The following is a 19,976-nucleotide window of genomic DNA, read 5'->3' as shown; positions in this document are numbered from 1 at the left end:
TATATGTATAATCATACAGGATTTCCATGTATGACCACATGTAATTTGTAAGACTATATGTTTATTATCTGTCCCCCTAAACTGTAAGTTTCATGTGGCCAAGGACCAGGTCTGTTCACAGCCAGTAAGGTGCCTGGCACTCAGTAAATATTTACTGAGCAAATGGAGAAGTTGCCTAATTCCTCTCTCAAGAATAGCCACAGCAGCCCACACAATGAGATGCTGATTCGTTGCCAAGCCCAACCAGCCCAAAACAGGGCCCTGGGTCTGTCCATCCCTAGCTTGAGATTCCAGAATGTAAGTGGATACGCCTGGCACACCAGAGTCAGATATTTGGGTTTCAGCCCTGCCACATTCTCAAAGGGTGGAGCTGGGCAAGAGATTGGCCTGTTCTACCACCTCTGTTTCATCCTGGGGTGGCCAGGAGAAGGGCTGCCTTACTCACTCACTTCTTGGGCAGAGCTATTGATCTACCCAGCATATATGTATGGGGTGGCAGGAGCCCCCCAAAGGAGTAAACCCCCAAGTATTCTCTGAAGTATGCAAAGGCCACCCAGGATCTGAAGGGGAGAACACAGACCACTGGGTTTGCATTAAGAGTAACAGTTAACAGTGGTGGGCAGGAAGAGATTAACCGGAGAACAAATATGCATTGCCCATGAAGACAGACAATAGGGTGGTGAAGGCCTGGATCAGGGTGGGAACGGGATTATGGAGGACAAGAGGGAAAAAGGAGGGACATCTGTAATACTCTCAATAATACAGTTTTTAAAAATGAATAACAGGTTTTTTGTTTTTTAAATACATTTTTATTGATTTCAGAGAGGAAGGGAGAGGGAGAGAGAGATAGAAACATCAATGATAATGATAAGAATCATTGATCAGCTGCCTCCTACACGCCCCCAACTGGGGATCGTGCCTGCAACTCAGGCATGTGCCCTTGACCGAAATCGAACCTGGAACCCTTCAGTCTGCAATCCGACGCCCTAGAGTCTAGCCACTGAGCCCAACCAGCTAGGGCTGAATAACAGTTTTTAAAAAGTGACAATCACAAAACTTGATGAGATGAGAGGACTGCCTAATTCTTCCAGCTAATGCAATACTGCCTGACCAGTGGGTGTCAAGTCTCTGCTTCACCTGTCAAGTGACTAGGAAGACAGAACTAAGGCCAAAGGGGGACAATGCATAAGATTTCAACTCAATGACTTTCAAGTTGGATAGTTCCCTTTGTGAAGATGATTACAATGGCTCTCTAATGATATAGTATAACCCCCCTTCCCTTTCTCAAATATTAAAAGTGTGACCCAGAGAGGACGGATGACTTGCCCAGGGTCACCTAGCTACAGGCCCAAGACTACAGCTCATATGCTAGCTCTCTGTAAGGCTTTCTTCCATTACATCAGTGACCAAGGAAAGGTAAGCATTAGCATTAGCATTACAGTAGGAGCTAGGGGAATTTTAAGCATGAGTGTTACAACATACAACTGTCCTTAGCAAAGGGTAAGCTGTAGATGTTATAGGAATGCCATGTGCACACTGAGATTAAGGATTCCTTTCCTTATACCAAACTTGTCATGTTATAGTTCCCCTTGGCTTTGGATATTAATAAAGCTATTTAAAGCTAGGACCCACAGAATTGCAAAAATTATACACTAGAAGGTAGAAAATGTAGAAATATACTTCAATAAAATGTTTACATGAAAAATTCAGATGGTAAGATGAAGTTGAGACAGCTTTCTAAAGTCAACAAATATTGAGTGCTTCCTTTGTAAAGTCACTGAGCTAAGTGTCGAGTATGTATGTGTGCCTGTGTGTATGGTTAAATGAATGAATGAGAAAGACAAACAGACACACACACAGAAGGATAAGACAGAACCTAACTCTTCAAGGCTTGCAATGTAGTTGCTGATATAAGACTGTAAACATCAAAGAAATGACTAATAATATGGAGTAGACAATTGTTAAGTAAGTGGCATGATGTATCTGAACGAGTTCTCAGAAGAAGCAATCAGATCTACTGAGGAGGGGGTGAAACTGTCAGGCAAGGTGCTTCTAGAAAAATATTGGGTTTGAGGTGGAACTTAAAGGGAAAAAAGGCTCTTAATAAGCAGTGGGGAATAGCAGGAGCAAACAATGGTGGCCTTATTGTCAGGGAAGAGAAAGAAATCACACCTTAAATGGAAGGATTGTTCTTGTAAACAAGGGGAGATACAAAATTTTTTCTGAACATAGAACTATATGGTTTGGAACAGGTTAATTTAATAAACATCATCTGGGGGTTGCCCACCATGTACAGGCACTGGATGAATGACTGAAGATGAACTTGCCTTTGGTAGGGAACTAACTTCAGCCTGGGAGATGAGCTGCATTTGAGGTGACAAGGCTGTGAAGTACAGTGGGGAGGGGCAGGTTTGTAAGACCTGCTGAAGGAAGAAAGAGCAAGTCCAAGTGACTGGCTGGAAGGAAGAGGGCAGAAAGCAGAGAAAGTCAGCAGAGAGAGGTTTTCAAATAAAGTTAGGCATCTGGAAGAATGGAAGAGCAAAGGGAAGGGGACTGAGGGAAGAGATGCAGAGCTTGGTTTTAGAAGTGTGGAATCTGAGGATAACTACATCAGTGTGTCCAGTGGGCATTTAGAGATATTAGTCTAATGTTCAAGTGAAAATACAGCATATGGGTATTCCCAATGGACAAAGGTTTGTGATACTGAATAAGATTTCTCTAAGGAGAGTAATGAGAGAAAAAAATGAAATGTCAAACTGACCCATGGGTGTGTCCACACCTAGTAGTGATCTGAGAAACACACACACACACACACACACACACACACACACACACACACACACAGAAACAAGATAGTCTAATAATGCCAAAAGAGGAAGGGGAAAATTTCAAGTAGGAGTTTCAAATGCAACAAAATCAATTGTGTGAACTGAGCACATAGATAATAAACATTTGTTAGTTGAATGAATGAATGAAAGAGAGAGCTCGGGTTTGAGAATCAACTTTCCTCAGTCAGAATGGCCCGGGTTGCCAAGAGGATCTCAATGTTAAATTTTACTCCCCCCCCCCCAAAAGTACATTTCTCCTTCCACAAGTCATCCTGTTCACCACACAGACATCCTTCCCCGATTCCCCCATGTTTCCCCCTCATCCATCTTTCCAGTTTCCGAAACCCAGTCAACACACCTTAGGCATCAAAGGAGACAGGAAACTCCAACTACAGTTTCCACTTCACTAACTACTCTGCCTGTGGCTTCTCTTACATCAGGGGATATGTGGCAACTGGGTGGGAGAGGAGACAGCTCTAGTCCCAGCTGTACTGCTAACCAGCTGTGTGGGTTTGGGCAAGTTACTCCACCTCGCTGGATCTGGGCTTTCTCGGATTGGAGGAGGTAGGGTCTATTTGGGTTCTAGACAGGTTTCGGAGGCGCCTTGCACCTCTAACGCCCACGATTTTATCATTCTCAGAAGGTCCTTGCAACACCCCCAGAGAAGGAAGTCAGTACGAGGCCGAGACTGGGGCAACGACCGTCAGACTTCTCCCCGAGGCGAAGCGCCAGGACAGGAGGGCACCAAGAAAGTGAGCAGGCGCTGCCCAGCCCTCGCGGATCACCAGGGAGCAGATCCCATTCCCACGGCCGGGAAGGATCCCAACAAACCCCAGGGCGATTCCCCGCTTTTCCAAGACTCCGAGATGGCCCGGAGACTCCAGAAAGCCCTGCGGGGAAAAATACAGATTTCTTTCCCAGAGTCCTGCGGTGCTTTTGCAAGTCGGATTCCGGCAGACACGATCTGCAGCCGGATAATGAAATGACACAGCCTTTGGAAGGAGCGGCGGTTCTCGCCTCGCTCGCTGAGTTCTGGGGACGCCCGGCCACCCTCGCTGCGCCCCAACGGGCCGGCATCCGACCCCGGCCCGGGGGCCAGGAGAGCGGCATCCGCCCCGGCCCCCTCCCCTCCGCCGGCCCCGCTGCGGTCTGGAAACATTTCCTGCCCCCGCCCCCGCCCCCACCCGGGCTTCCCAGTTGGAGCTAGTTGAGCTCGAAGCCGGGTCAGCGCTCCCAGTAGCCCCAACTCGGCTCCCTCGGCAGCCAGGGGTGGGGAGCCCCCCCTCCACGTCTCACTTCGGGAAAACCCAGGCGCCAGGAGCCGCGGGAGGTCAGGCCAGGAGGGGGACAACAGGAGGGGCGCCCGTAGCCCTGCTCCCTTCCCTGTCGTTACCTGCTCGCTTGCGGGGGTGTCCCGGGGCGGCCGGCCTCTCTCCGCGCTGTCTCCCCACGCAGTTGCCCATGCTGGATCCTCAGCCGGGCCCCATGCACCGGCGGCGGCGGGCTGGTCAACTGCTCCGCACTCCTGTCCCGGACAGCGGCGTCCGGGGTCAACGGCTCCTGCCGTCCGTCATCGGGCGCTCCCCGACCTCCCCCCTGGGGTTCGCTCTGCCCCGGCGCCGGCTTCGCCACAAACTTTGCGGATGAGGGGAGAGAGGGAGGTGGCCGACTCCCCAGCACAGTCCCAGGTGGCCGGGCCAGGGGGGCCAGCGACGGTGCCCGGCCGGAGAACAGCTCCGCTGGAGGGGCGGAGAGGGGGCGGGCACCGCCGCAGCTACACCCGGCTCACTCCGGACTCCCGGCTGGGCCGGCCCCCGAGCTTGTCACTCACCTGCCTAACCCCGCCCCCGCCCGGCCCGCTCCCAGCCTCGGGCTCGCGGTGCGGGCGCTGGGCCGCCGGCCGCAGGTGCGCACGTGACCCACGGCACCGCCCCCTCGTGCTGGGCCTGGTTTTTTCATTGGCTTCCCCCAGGGTGCGCACCGCCCCTCGGCCCCACCCAGTCAGGTACCCGCCCCGCCGCCGGTCTCCGGGGTAGCCGGGCCAGAAGTTACTGGCCCTCCATGGCCTCCGGCTGCCTGCCCAGCAGCCACCTCCCCGATCTAGGCCCCGCCCTCGGGGAGTGGCCGTTCCAGCCTCCCGGGAACTGCCTCACCAGGACCGGCAAGCACGTGACCCGGGGAACGCCCCGTCCCCTCAGCCTTCGCCAGGCGATTGGCTCAGGAAGCGCGTGCGCCGAGAGGCCCATCCCGCGCCACAGCCCACTTCCCCTCCCACGATCTCTAGTTGGCGTCATGGCGGCCGCCGCCGATCTGGAGGCGGTGGCGCCCACGGGTGCCCTGTGGGGCCTCGTGCACGACTTCGTCATGGGTCAGCAGGAGGGCCCCGCTGACCAAGTGGCTGCAGGTACGGCAGACGTCGCCTCGCGGCTTCCGCAAAGGGCCGACCGCAGGGAGCGGCACTGGCGCCGGGCGGGAAGGGAGTGAGGGACAGCGGTGACTTTGAGAGATCGGTCTGGGACTGGTTGTGAGCATCGCGGACTCAAGAGCCATAACAGGCTGAGTCCCTTGCACCTCCCTTAAAGCGTCTTTACGCCCCTCATCTTCGTTGAGTTACCCTGTGCGCCGGCCCGACGTAGGAGAGTCAGACGAGGAAACAGGCCCAGCGAGGGCAAGAGACTCGCAGGTCAGGCAGGTGGGGACACCGGGGCCCAGACCCAGAGGCTCCAGTGTAGCATCCGGTGCTCACGCCGCGAAAGCACGTTGTGTCTGGGAGGTTGACGTGAAAAGTGTATTCGCGGCTTCGGCCCCAGGCGCGCGGCATGCTGGGAGTGGCCCGGCTGCCGGGGCTGGGCTGGCTGTAAGGAGAGAAGGGAAGCCAGCCTGGGGGAGTCTGTGATGTTCTGCGTATCCTCCTCCAGACTTTCCCTCTGTTTCTTCGTAAAGTTCTTGGTTAATTTTGTTTCATGACTTTTTTATGTGGTGGTGGCTTTTATCCTTCCCCCAGATCTCCAGTTTCCTGCTTTTGACCAGTTCAGGGATCGCTTAATTCTGACAGCTTATCTAAGATTTGAATAAAACAAATTCCAGATTCCCTTGGAATTCTGAGACTTCACTCTTTTAGAAAAAAAAATCTTAAAAGTTATTGAATGTTAGGAGGCCTTTAGACCTCGTGGTTAAGTAACAGACTACAAAATAATCTCACAAATACAGAGGAGTTTTGCCTATTTTTGGAAATTTTTCTGCTTGGGGAGAAGTTAAGGACATATCCCTTGAAAATTGAACATATTAACTTTTAGAATATGTGATAAGTGAATATAGTGAATCTGCAGAAAGTATAATACTTTGGTCCTTAGCAATTCCACTTTTAACTAAATCATTTCATTATTATTGAACACATGTTATTCTCTAAACAGGTGCAAAGCAGTCTATAATAATAAAAGTGTAATATGCTAATTAGACCTGACGTCCTTCCGGACGACCTTTCAGATGAAGCTGGGGCTGCAAGGGAAGCCCGGTCCCGGGTGCCAGAGGGAAGCCCGTGCCAGCAAGCCTACGCATGCACAAGTTTCGTGCATTGGACCTCTAGTCCTATATAATAAAAGGCTCATATGCAAATTGACTGAACTGCAGAATGACTGGTCACTATGACTTGCACTGACCACCAGAGGGCAGTCACTCAACGCAAGAGCTGCCCCCTGCTGGTCAGTGTGCTCCCACAGGGGGAGCATTGCTTAGCCAGAAGCCCTGAGCCGGACTTAGGGCTGGTGAGCCCAGCAGCGGTGGTGGGAGCCTCTCCCGCCTCTGCAGCAGCACTGAGGATGGGGAGCAGGCCTAAGTTGTCAGTTGGACATCCCCTGAGGGCTCCCGGACTGCAAGAGACCTGGGACACTCCTCCCCCAGTGCACAAATTTTGTGCACCAGGCCTCTAGTAGGAATATAAATACAAATTAGACTACATATGTGCTGATCACTACACCATGAAAAAAACTATAAGAAGTCTGCAAGGTGGCATGGGAGCATCAAGGAGCAAATGCCTGATGCTGCCATTCCACTAAGTTTAACCGCTTACAGCTTTATGAAGCAGGGTGTTATTAGTGCTTACAATGAACAAGTACAGCCCTAACCGGTTTAGCTCAGTGGGTAGAGCATTGGCCTGCGGACTGAAGGGTCCCAGGTTCGATTCCCGTCAAGGGCATGTACCTTGGTTGCAGGCACATCCCCAGTAGAGGGTGTGCAGGAAGCAGCTGATCGATGTTTCTAACTCTCTATTCCTCTCCCTTCCTCTCTGTAAAAAATCAATAAAATATACTTTAAAAAAATACACATATGCTTTAAAAAAGAAACAAAAAAAAATGAACAAGTACAGTGCATCATCAATGTCACTTTCCCCAGTGTTTTATGAAAATTTTCAAACTTACAGCAAAGTCTAAAGAATTTCATAAGAAACATATTCCCACCATCTAGATTCTACCATTAACATTTTAATATAACTTGCTGCATCACATACCTATCCACCCATTTAAATTGTGGATATCAGTATACTTGCCCCAAATACTTTGATAGGCATATTATTAACTAGAGTTGGTTTACAGTTTATTTTGGTGTAAAATTTATGTTCAATGAAATATACAAATTTTAAATGTATGTTTACTGATTTTGAAAAATGCATACACCTACCCCCAACCAAGATAAAGAACACTGCTATATCAGTGTTAGTTGTAACTATTCTTTCACATTTATATGTTATGAGCATAATTTGAATTTTTCAAATTCAAAACATGAGAAGACATGATTAAGGAATGCCGAGTTCTTATAAATATCTTTGTAAAATTTATATACTTTTCTGCCTGAAATAAATAGCCTAAACTATTGTCTAGTTACATTTAACTCAGCTCAGCTAAGACTAACACCAGCCCGGTTGTAATTTAACCCTTCTGACTAAGAAAGGAAGTTGGTAGTAACAGATAAGTAAAAGGGTATTAATATAAAGTTTAAAAGGTTTGGTGGGGTTGGATTATGCATAACTTTGGATTCCAGGCAGAGGGGTGTGAGGTAATAGCAGTCATTGTAGATCCTTGAGCAAGGGAGTCACATAATGAGAGCAAATTTGAGAAGGATTAAATTGATATTCTCAATCTTAGACACAGCCTGAGTCAGGGATGTTGAAGGCTGACAGAGTTTTGAAGTGTCCCTAGAGTCAGATGTTCTTTCTAATCCTCCATCCTAAATCAAGCTTTGTTAGTGCTAAAGAGATCAGCATCCATTCAGCCACTCACAGCCGCAGCCTTTCCTACAGGTTGTAAATGCAGAAGGAACATGCTGTGATCAAAAATCACCAACTTTGTTTTTTACCTGGGTTCCTGATGAAAGTAGGTGTCAGATGTAAAGGTGTAAGTATGGAAGAGAAATGATCTGGCGTTCTAAGGGTGAAAGGCTCTCAACCAGGCATTCAAAGGCTGCCACTACCTGGCCCCAGCCTTTACTCTCACCACTTTTTTCCTGGACCTTTAGTTCCAGACAGCCACCTTGATTTGCTGTTCCCTGAGTGCATTCCTTTCCAGTTCCCTCTATCTAATCAAAGTTAGACTTAGGATCCAAGGCCAGATTTGAGTGCTCACTGCCTGCCCCCCAGGTGTTTCCTGATTACTCCAGCCAGACATCATCTCACACGTCATAATCTTTACGGTACTTATTTTTCAACCACTCATATACTTATTAGCAGACTTGCTTAGTAGCTATTTCTGTACACAATCTCCACATCCTACCCTCCTATTCCTACCACCAGTCTCCTGGAGACTAGCATAAATAGATGTGCTGTAAAAAACTACATAAGTGCCCTAACCAGTTTGGCTCAGGGATAGAGGGTCAGCCTTCGGACTGAAAGGTCCCAGGTTCGATTCCGGTCAAGGGCATGTACCTTGGTTGCGAGCACATCCCCAGTGGGGAGTGTGCAGGAGGCAGCTGATCAATGTTTCTCTCCCATCAATGTTTCTAACTCTCTATCCCTCTCCCTTCCTCTCTGTAAAAAATCAATTAAAAAAATATATTTAAAAAAAAAAAAACTATGTAAGTGAATGGACATAAGAGAAGGAAGAATCTGTGGAATTTGAGGTCTAACTAGTTATAGGGCTTGAAGGAGACAGAGGACTCTTAAGATGACCCCAAATTTTTAAGCCTGAAAATGAGCAAAAGAGAAATGGAGTTGGGCCCAGCTGGCATGGCTCAGTGGTTGAGCATTGACCTATGAACCAGGAAGTCACAGTTTGATTTCTGGTCAGGGTACATGCCCAGCTTGCGGGCTTGATTCATAATGGAGGGTTTGCAGGAGGCAGCTGGTCAATGATTCTCATCATTGATGTTTCTAGCTCTTTCTCCCTCACCCTTCCTCTCTAAAAAACTACCTAAGTGCCCTAACCAGTTTGGCTCAGGGATAGAGGGTCAGCCTTCGGACTGAAAGGTCCCAGGTTCGATTCCGGTCAAGGGCATTTTTTTTTAATGGAGTTGGGGACTGCTGGTTTCGAACAGTGTGATTTTAGGACATGCTGAATTTACAGGTGGTGGATATAAATTTTCTTCCTCTTAGTTATTTGGATTTTCCTTCATTTCAGTCTTTATTATATTGTATTGTCCACAATTTGTGATTCCCTGAGGAGACTACTATTCCTGAATCCAAAAGATAGTTAGACTATTAAACAACACTAAAATACAGTTCTGAGAAATGTGTGTGGCATCCTCATCGGAAAGGACATTTGGAGAGCTTGAATAGAACTGAATCCTGATTGGGATATTTCTTTCTCCTACTCCTTCACATATTCCCCCTCCCTGGCTGCTACTCCAAAGTCTCAAGAGGCTGCAACTCCATCAGACAGAAGCCTGATTGTGCATTCTATGTCAGTCTCATATAAATACTCCTTTGACAGCACTCAGTGCCCCACAGGAACTGGTGCCCTGCTGAGGAAAGTGTGGGTAGTTAGGAGGTGCTAATAGGTCCATTTTTAGAGAGCAAATCTTAGGACACATTGGAAAAACTTAGGCCTACCTATATAGGGAAAGGAACTTTGACATTTTTCCTTAATGCCATTGAGGCTACCCTTAGTTAAATGAACTATTTATTAGCTTCTTTCATCCCAGGAGTCCAAGTATGTAATTAACAGTACTTTCAGATATTTTTTATTTGGGAGAATTTATAGTGTTAAGAGAATGACTCAGTTAAAGTTAGTGAGGAATGGCCCATAAACCCAAGAATATTACTCCTTTCTTATGTTAACCCATTCTCTGTTTATATCACTACTAGAGACCTGGTGCATGAAATTTGTGCACTGTGGGGGTGGGGGGTGGTCCTCTCAGCCCGGCCTGCACCCTCTCACAGTCTGGGACCCCTCGGGGGATGTCCACCTGCCAGCTTGTGGCTGGATGGCCTTTTGTTGCTGCACGGCCTGCTGCTTGAGCTTCAGCAGCTGCTGCACATGCACAGATTGGGCCACCATGGTCTGTCCTGCGAACACCGTCAAGTGGGTGAGTCAAGCGCGGAGGCAGGCTTACCCTGAGTTCCCTGCGCTTCCCTGAGTCACTGAGTTGTTCAGACACACTGCCTTCTACAGAGAACAGCACCAGGATCAGGCCCAAGCCAGCTATCGGACATCCCTCTTGCACTCCAGGAGCCCTTGGGGGATGTGGCAGGAGGCCAGGGAGGAGCCTGAATCAGGGCCAGGTGCCGCGCTGCTCATACTCATCCCGGCCCACTGTGCCTGCTGCTGCCACTTGGTAGTGCTGTTGCAGAGTCAGGAAAGACTCCTGCTGTGGCAGCTGCGCTTGCCAGCCATGAGCCCGGCTTCTGGCTGAGCGCACTGACCACCAGGGGGCAGCTCCTGCATTGAGCGTCTGTCCCCTGATGGTCAGTGTGCATCACAGCGATGGTCGTTCTGCCATTTGGTCAATTTGCATATTCGGCTTTTATTATATAGGATGGTAATAAACTTGTTATACTGTGATTTGTTTTTATGTCTTTCTGCCCCAACATATGGTGGGCTCTTTATTAAAAGCTCCCTGTTTTTATTTCTGTCTCCAGCCCCTAACACAGTACCTGACTTACAATAAGTTTTATGAATAAATGAAAACAAACACAAATTCAAATTGAGGGACCTTCTATGAAATACTTCTATAAAATGTCAAGGTCAAGGAAGACTGAGAATCTTTCACAGACCAGAGGAGACTTAAGGATTCATGATGGCTAATTGCAGTGTGGTAGTCTTAATTAGGTCCTGGAAGAGAAATATGGCATTAGTGCAAAAACATATACTACTTTTGTGCACTGTTCTGCTTTTAGCTCTTGTCCCATTATTAGTGAGTGTGTGTGTGTGTGTGTGTGTGTGTGATTTCTTCAGTCTTCACTTTTTTCTGAGTTGCTACAGAGAATTCCATTGTATAGATGTACTAAAATTTATTTAACTGGTTTCTTATTGATGGCCATTGTTGTTTGCAGTCATTTGCTATTGTAAATAATTCTGTAATGAATAACCTGTATGTGCATTACTTTTCTATTTTTATACTTGAAGCTGCATATTCGAATGTTAAGAGTAATGATTCTTATATAGGGGGGCTCTTGACAAGCATAGTGGGCCCCACTATGAGCCATTGAACCCTGGGGTGGGTTTTTGTTTTTTCACATTTCTTTCTTTTATTTCTCTAGATGTGAAATCTGGAAGCTACACAGTGTTACAAGTGGTGGAAGCCCTTGGGTAAGAAAAAGCATCTGCTCTAGAATGCCCTTCTCTAGCCTGGCCTCAAAAAGTTGTTTTGTGCAATGCTGCTTTCCTGGAACTAATTGGTCCTGACTTTTTCCTATTGTAGCCCAACCCACCCACTCACCGTCTTATCAGTACCTCAGGCTAAACCCCTGTTTCTCCTTAAAAAAAATGTCATGCCACCTAAGGCTCCTAAGGAAGTTTTGGGAGCACATAGCCTATGGGCCACACCAGCTCCTGGATCAGCCCACAGGTTTGGGGTGAGGTGGTTGGTTGAAGACCATCAACTATTATTTAATTAGAGCTGGTCTTAAGAGCTATGCCTCTTAAGACCCACCTGCCCCCATGGGATTCTAGTCATCCTGGATCTGACTCAGACCTGCCCTGGGCCCTGCTGGGCATTGCTAGGAAGCTGACCTTGCACCAGAATCCACTATACAAAAAGGTTTGGGGAAACAGGTGGAAGATCATTGTCCTAATCAGATATTCCAAGCATCAGAGGAAGTATGTGCTTGCAGTCTAATGCCTGCTTTCCTCATATTTCGTACTTGGTAGACCATTTAATTGCAAGGGTTATTAACAGTCATGGCCATTGGGTGGGTGGGTTGGGGATGTTGGGAGTAGGTCACTATTATGCACTTCTTCCACATAAGCAACCATTTGGCCTTTCTACTCAGGCTATTCTGGCCTTGTTTCTTTTTCTTTTTTTTTAATAACACCGTTATGAGATATAATTCACTTATCATAACATTCACCATTTTAAAATGTGTATTTACAGATTTGTGCAACCCTTACCACAGTCAATTTTAGAACATCTTCATTAACCCAAAAAGAAACCCCATGCCCATTAGCAGTCACTCCTCATTCCCTCCCCTCCCAGCCCCTGGCAACCACGAGTCTATTTTTTATCTGTATGGATTTGCCTATTCCAGACATTTCACATAAATGGAATCATACCATATGTGGCCTTTGAGTCTGGTTTCTTCCAGATAGCATCGTGTTTTCAAAGTTTATCCCTGTTGTAGCATGTATTTTATTTCTTGCTGAATAATATTCTGTTGTATGGATATACCACATTTTGTTTAACCATTTATCAGTTGATGAATATTTGGGTTGTTTCCACATTTTGGCTATTCTGAATAATCCTGCTATAAAATAAATGTGCCTTGGTCTATTTTTAAATGCACAGTTTTCTGCTTCTGAGCAGTGACCTTTCTACAAGTTCCTATCTACAAAGTTGTTGTGGTCCCCTCTTCCCCCCCCCCCCAAGACCTTGGTGGATGTTCTCAGCTTTTCTTCTTTAGCAATAATATATTTATTCTCCTCCTGTTTTGATTGAAACTGCAGCTGCCAGCCATCTCTTGAGCCCTATGTGTAGCTGCTAAGCTGTGTTTCAGAGGAATGTCACAATTCAGGGGAGGAAGAGAAAGCCCAATACCCAGTCAGTTCCTGGAGATGGGCACTTCTGGTGGCTGTGGTGTAACATGATCCTCTAATGATGCCAGATCAATCTGGGAACTGGCTCTTTAGGCTCTGGTCTTACTGTTATTTGTAATCCTAAGCACCTCCAGAATACCTTCCTTGCTGGCTCCCATGCCCAGAGGGTAAGTGTAACTAATTGCAAAATATTTACTTCTTTAAAAGTTTGAACTAGGTAATGTCAAGCTTTCTATCCTACTTCTCCCCAGGTCTTCTCTAGAGAATCCAGAACCCCGAACTCGGGAACGAGGAATCCAGCTTTTGTCACAGGTGCTACTCCAGTGTCACTCCTTGCTCCTGGAGAAGGAAGGTACTGGCATCACTAGTAGGAGTATCTCTCTGGATTGATGAGCCAAGCAAGGCCTTCCTTGTCTATTCAAGCCATTATAGGGAGGGAGGGGTAGGAGGGTAAAAGGCATTTGTGAACTACTAATTCAAGGTCTTCATTCCTCACTGGTATATGTCACAGAAATGATAAGGATTAAGACAGAAGACAAGACAGTCTTAATTTTAGACAGTATTTTTCAGTGTATCCTCCCCTCTGTAAAGTGGACAAAGTAGTGTCTCATAGATGGAGTGGAAAAGTAGTGAAATATCAAAGTGCTTTGAAGTCCTAAGGAAAAAAGCCAACAAATTATTTATCTTCTATAGGCAAACTGCAGCCTGTTTTTATAAATGAAGTTTTATTAGCATGTAGCCATACCCATTTATTTACCTGGTGTTTATGCTGCATTTATGTTCCAGCGGCCAAATTGAGCAAAGTTGAGTAATTGTGACAGATACTATGTCCTGCAAGCTTAAAATATTTACAATCTTGGCCCTTTGAGAAAGTTGGCAGCCCCAGTTCTATGGAAAGGTAGTTCTGGGGTTGAGCATGGGTTTGATGGTAGGCCTATGTATGAATGGATAATAAAAGATGTTCGCCTATTTTCCTGACTAATCGAGGTACCCTCAATGGGAGGGCATGAGACATACCTCTTGGTGAAGGAGGAAATTTGTAGTGAAGCCCAAGCAGTAATAGCCCTCCGAGACTCTGGGGAGGGGCCCTGACGTGCCCTCCTCCAGCCTGTGTGGACTAATGGCTGAATTTCTGGTTTGTGCAGTGGTACACCTCATCCTGTTCTATGAGAACCGGCTGAAGGACCATCATCTTGTGATCCCATCTGTCCTCCGGGGGTTGAGGGCACTTGTGAGTTCTCCTTTTTTCCCACTACACATCATGTTTGCAGACGCCCTTTTCCAGTGAATTCTCTTTGCCCTTTGGGGGTGAGACTCTGAGTGCTGAGGAACAGATGCCCAGATGTGGGACTGAGCTGGTGTCAGCCAGCTTCACTTCAGTTCTTAGTCTGTTTTACTTTAGAAAGTAAAAGTATCCTTGGGGGACTGAAATTCAGATCCAACTTGGAAGGTGCTGCAAAGAACTAATCACCCTGGGAAAAGGGACCATGTTTCTCACTCTTGCTGAATCTGAATGCTGTGATTCCCACTATAGCTAATTAGGCCTGTTTTAGGGTTGTGTCTTGAAGGCTGTGCTAGAACTCCCTCAGTGCTCACTTACCTCCTCTTTTCCCTCAGAGCCTGTGTGTGACCCTGCCCCCGGGGCTGGCTGTCTCTGTGCTTAAAGCCATCTTCCAGGAGGTCCATGTACAGGTGAGTGATAACAGTCACCTTGGTATTCTCTGTCTGCCAGCCCTTCACATAACTAGAATTAGATGGCAAAAAAATAATTGCCTTTGAAGTTCTCAACTCTTTCAGGTCTTTGACCATGTTAACATGCTGTTCCTTGCTACTGTATAAGAAGAGGGAGGCATGCCATTGTGTCTGGCCTGTGTCCTCTTACATCTAAAAAAAGTAAGGCACACCGCAGACAGTGTGTGGTTATTGGCCCCCTGCTGTAGTGCTGGGCTAACAGCCTTGTCCTTTCTCTGCATTTCCTCTTCGGTTCATCTTACACTGGTATAAAGAGCACTGTCCACTTAAGAGATTGTAAAGCAGGAAGTAGTTGTGTCAGCTGAGTTATTCTTTGAGCACTTTCTTAATTTATTTCTTGTCTCTCCCATCCCAAGTCCTTGCCACAGGTGGACCGACACACAGTCTACAGTATTATCACCAACTTTATGCGAACCCGGGAAGAAGGTAAGAGGCAAGGCTCTCTAGGAAATCTGAAAAGTGACCACATCCTGTCCTCCACCCCCCTAAACCAGGACTCATTTTAGCCTGGGGGTTATATAGAAGAGCCAGTACTCTGAGAGAGAATGATAAAGGGAAACTGGGGGTCTACGCACTCCCCAGTAAAGTAAAAGAAGGGTAGAATTGGGCTGTTTTAAATTCTTACCTCCATAACAGTTATATATTGGGGAGTTGCACATCTCTTCTTCACTGAGTAACAGGGAAACAAAAAGGGTCCTCTCTCTGGGAGGCAGGGATGGGGAGGCAGTGGTAGTGGAGGGAGAACACAAGCCAAAAGAAAGCCCAACTTTCTATCCCTGGGACAGTAGTGACCTTGTTCTCTCCTCCCCAGAGCTGAAGGGCCTTGGAGCTGACTTCACCTTTGGCTTCATCCAGGTGATGGATGGAGAAAAGGATCCCCGTAACCTTCTGGTGGCCTTCCGCATTGTCCATGACCTCATCTCCAGGGACTATAGCCTCGGTACATCTTTGTAGCCTTGAATTAGCTGGTGGAGGTTTGTTGAGATGAGTGAAGCATGTAAGTCAACTTCATTCTTTCTCCGTTGCTTTAGGACCCTTTGTGGAAGAGTTGTTTGAAGTGACATCCTGTTATTTCCCTATTGATTTTACCCCTGTAAGTAGTAACTTTCATTCATTCATTGGTTTATTCTCATTCATTTAAATATTCGTTGCTTGGCAGGTGTGGTTCAGTGGTTGAGCATCATCCTATGAACCAGGAGGTCATAGTTCGATTCCCAGACAGGGCACATGCCCTGTTGTGGGCTCAATCCCAGTAGGGGCATGCAGGAGGCAGCCAAGCAATGATTCTCTCTCATCATTGATGTTTCTATCTCTCCTTCTCCCTTCCTCTCTGCAATCAACTTTAAAATATATATATTTTTTAAGTATTCGTTGAGTGCCTGCTATCTGCCAGTTCCAGGTCTAGGCATTGAGGGAAAGAAACAGTCCCAGTCTTTAGGAACATAATTTTAGTAAACTGGGAAATGGAGAAACATTTGCCATCAGAGGAAGAATTCAATTCAGCAGGCATGTAGGGGGATTCTTAATTTCTTTGCCAGTGTACTTAATGCTGAGGGCTACAGGATTGTAAAACATGGTTTCAGCTCTTGAATGTTGAAACATTTAAGTAACAATATGAGATTATAGACTGAAATGAGTGGTGTTATAGTTTTTCAGAGAAGACAGTTCAGTGTGAGCTACAGTAGGCAGGAACTGACTTCACAGATAAGATAGTTAGGATTTCAATTGATTTCTGAGGGATGTCTAGGATATGATCCTGGAGTCTACTGGGGCATCTCAGGCAGTAGAAACAAATTGACAAATCAAAGAAGAAACATTTGAGCACAGTATGTACAGGAAGTGTTTGCTCTGACCCTCTTGGACCTTCCTCCCTTTCTGTATCTTCATTTCCCTTCTATTTCCAGATACTCATGGTCTCATCACTGCAAGCATTAGTGGTTTGGAAGAAATGAAAGGAGTTATATCACAAACAACATCAGAATATTGAATCTCGTTGCCTTTAAAGTTACACAGTCATCTTTGCCATAGGGAATTTCTTACCAGCTTATTCCAGTTGAAATGATGTTGCTTGGGGCCACCTCTCTCCTGAAATTCCTTTCATCTCTTTTGTAATAAATATCACTACTTATAACTCAGAATGTGTATCTTTTAAAATTTTGAAAGCTCTTGGTTAGGCTACCTTGGTTTTGCTTTGTTTTATTTTGTATTTGTTTTGAGAAGATAACACATTCACATGATTCAAAATCCAAAAGGTGAAGAAAAAAACCTACCTCTCAAGTTTCTTCTCCACTGTCAACCACTTTTATCAATTATGTCTATACAGAGCTTGTTCATCCATATCTAAGCAAACGTTTTATACCCCCCCCCCAAAGTGGTAGCACATATATGTACACTTTTTCTATATTTTTCCTTTTTCACTTAACAGTACATGTTGGAAACTGTTCTATATCAGTATTATATATTAGCTCGTTTTTTTCTTTTTTTTTTTTCTTTTTTTTAAAATATATTTTATTGATTTTTTACAGAGAAGAAGGGAGAGAGATAGAGAGCTAGAAACATCGATGAGAGAGAAACATCGATCAGCTGCCTCCTGCACATCTCCAACTGGGGATGTGCCCGCAACCCAGGTACATGCCCTTGGCCGGAATCGAACCTGGGACCTTTCAGTCCGCAGGCCGACGCTCTATCCACTGAGCCAAACCGGTTTCGGCGCTCGTTTTTTTCTTTATGGCTGTGTAACATTCCTTTGCATGGAAACACCCAATTAATTTCACTAGTCCTTTATGGAATTAAGGTTGGTTGCTAATCTTTTGCTTTTACAAGCAATGCTACAATTTACATACCCTGTACATGTATCATTTCACATATATATGGGTATAACAGTAGGATAAATTCGTAAAAGTGGAATTGTTGGAATATATGCATTTATAATTTGGGGGTAGAGAAGAATATGTCATTCGTGTTTTTTTTTTAAGTTAACATAAATGATCATGATTCAACATTTAAAGTATAGAGAATTATGCTTTGTACCCCTTTATAGCCACCACACATTTTCCCATTAGAGATAATCACTGTTCCCAATAGCTTATATATTTTCTCAGAGATATTCCAGGCAAAACAAGGTTATATAGATAATGACAGGAGAATTTCTCTTCTTCGAGAAGACTTTTGTGTGTTCTGCATTGCATCCTATGGGAAGCAGAAAGCTCTTGTCAGTAGAGACACCTGGCTTTTAGTATCACTGTGTTAGAAATATTCTTTATGGCCTTATCAATGCATTTTGGCCATATGCCATCATCATAGTGGATCACATCAGTATAAATGATAGTTCCTTTGACTTTCACTATATCTGTATGCTCACTGTAGAGCAGGGGTTACCAAACTTTTTCTCTAAAGGGCCAGATAATGTCTATTTTAGGCTTTGCAGGCCATCTGGTTTCTTGTAGCTCAGCTCTGCTGTTCTAGCACAGAAACAGCCATAGACATTGGAATATGGTACAGTGGCTATACTGCCATAAAACTTAATTTATGGCGTCAATGTTGCGATAACTATGTGTGGTACCAAGTGGGTACTAGAAATATTGGGGGAACACTTGGTAAAGTATATGATTGTCTAACCACTTATGCTGTACTCCTAAAACCAATACAAAATAATATTGGAAGTAAACTGTAATTGAAAAATAAGAGTTTTTTTAACTTAATTTATGGATGTAAGAATATAAATTTCATATAATTTCACGTCACAAATATTATTCTTTCGATTTTTTTTCAACCATTTAAAAATGTAAAACTATTCTTAACTTGACCATACAGTCTCAACTGGTTGCTTTCTACTCCTAATGCAGAGTAGATAGTGAATCTTCCTTCACCATCATCCTAGGGATTCCTTTATCCTTTCTCTTGGATCAGATTTCCTATTTCCTGTGTGCATGTATGCCTCATGGTTTACTCCCTCATTGTGGTGGGGTGCAACCTTTGTTAGCTTCTTGAGAGAGGATATACAAAAGTGAAATTTTTTTAGATTTTGTAAATCTAAAATGTCTTCATACTTTCCTCCCATTTGTTGATAGTATGGATATAAAATTCAAGAATGGAAATTCTTTTCCCCCAAGATTTTGAAGGCATTTCTGCATTTACCTATAGTATTCAGTTCCTTGGAGAAGTCTAAGTTCCTTCTGATTCATAAACCTTTATAATTACTTCTCTCCCTAATTTTAAGTTTGATTTTGCCCCCTAAATATTGAAATTTCACAATGATGTACCTTACTAGGGTCTGTTTTCATGTATTGTATTGGGTACTTGGTAGGTCTTGTCAGTCTAGAAATTCGTGTACTTTAGTCCTAGTAAATTTTCTTGCATTTCTTCCTGTCTGCTTTCTCTATTTCTTCTTTTTGGAATTCCTATTAATCTTTTGTGAGACTATTGAATCTCTTACCTTTTCTTTCATATTTTCTTTTTTTGTTGTTTTGTTATTTTATGAGAGAATTCTGAAATTCCAGAGGTACTTGTTACTGCCGGTTTCTAAGCTTTCCAAGGACTGTATATGGGTAGTTATTCAGCTTTCCCCAAACCTACTGAGGATTCTGTTTTTTGGGGGCTCTACTGAGTCATTTTCTTCTTACCCATCTGCTTTTCAGCTTCTACAACTTTGTTGCTAATATCTCTTATCCTGTTCTCTTCAACCTTTAACTTGATATCTTTAAAAACAAAAGAAAATCCTTTTAACTGTATTTTTCATGGGGTTTCTAAAGAGAGAAAAGAAAATCTGGTGCAAGTTTTCTTTTCTTTCTTTAATCCTCATCCGAGGATATTTTTCCATTGATTTTTAGAGAGAGTGGAAGACAGAAATATCGATGTGAGAGAAACACATCAATTTGTTGCCTCTTGCACAAGCCCTGACCAGGGCCCGGGCTGGGGAGGAGCCTGCAACTGAGGTACGTGCCCTTGATCAGAATCGAACCTGGGACCCTTTAGTCTGCAGGCCGACACTGAGCCAAACCGGCTAGAGCTGGTGTATGTTTTTAGTCTGCTGTCTTGATGCAGAAAACATCAGTGATTTTTGTATTGCCAGAATTACGCCTTTTTGAAAAGGGTAAAAAATAAAAAAATAAAAGGAAAGAAACATCCATCAAAGGGGGATTTAAAAGTACATATTTTAAAGGGAAAGAGTGTCTACTAACACAGTCATAATATATATAGAGAGAGAAGAAAGAAA

General features: G+C 45.0%; 2 protein-coding genes across 5 annotated transcripts in view; one reads left to right on the top strand and one right to left on the bottom strand.

Annotated features, from left to right (window-relative positions):
- The window catches only part of UBTD1 (ubiquitin domain containing 1), a 58,096-nt gene extending 53,295 nt beyond the window's left edge, over nucleotides 1-4,801 (bottom strand). Inside the window, exon 1 of one of the 2 annotated variants that reach the window (XM_059660980.1) lies at nucleotides 4,222-4,801. Coding sequence is in view for 1 of the 2 variants with exons in the window: in XM_059660979.1 (XP_059516962.1) it covers nucleotides 4,222-4,291 (70 nt within the window). In the remaining variant the exon portion in view is untranslated. The remainder of the gene's footprint in view (nucleotides 1-4,221) is intronic. The other variant, XM_059660979.1, reaches the window with a different exon arrangement.
- Nucleotides 4,802-5,068: 267 nt separating this feature from the next.
- MMS19 (MMS19 homolog, cytosolic iron-sulfur assembly component) overlaps nucleotides 5,069-19,976 on the top strand; it is a 27,633-nt gene continuing 12,725 nt past the window's right edge. The window contains exons 1-8 of one of the 3 annotated variants that reach the window (XM_059660961.1): nucleotides 5,069-5,232; nucleotides 11,518-11,566; nucleotides 13,261-13,361; nucleotides 14,155-14,240; nucleotides 14,627-14,701; nucleotides 15,118-15,187; nucleotides 15,573-15,701; nucleotides 15,793-15,854. In XM_059660961.1, coding sequence (XP_059516944.1) covers nucleotides 5,121-5,232; nucleotides 11,518-11,566; nucleotides 13,261-13,361; nucleotides 14,155-14,240; nucleotides 14,627-14,701; nucleotides 15,118-15,187; nucleotides 15,573-15,701; nucleotides 15,793-15,854 — 684 coding nt within the window. In that variant the 5' untranslated portion in view covers nucleotides 5,069-5,120. Of the gene's footprint in view, nucleotides 5,233-11,517; nucleotides 11,567-12,215; nucleotides 13,177-13,260; nucleotides 13,362-14,154; nucleotides 14,241-14,626; nucleotides 14,702-15,117; nucleotides 15,188-15,572; nucleotides 15,702-15,792; nucleotides 15,855-19,976 lie in introns of those variants that run through there. The other 2 variants (XM_059660960.1, XM_059660962.1) reach the window with 2 other exon arrangements.

Source organism: Myotis daubentonii, chromosome 13, assembly GCF_963259705.1.
Source record: "Myotis daubentonii chromosome 13, mMyoDau2.1, whole genome shotgun sequence".
Taxonomy (NCBI): domain Eukaryota; kingdom Metazoa; phylum Chordata; class Mammalia; order Chiroptera; family Vespertilionidae; genus Myotis; species Myotis daubentonii.
Note: the sequence above shows the minus strand (reverse complement) of the source record. Positions and strands in the feature narration are given on the sequence as shown.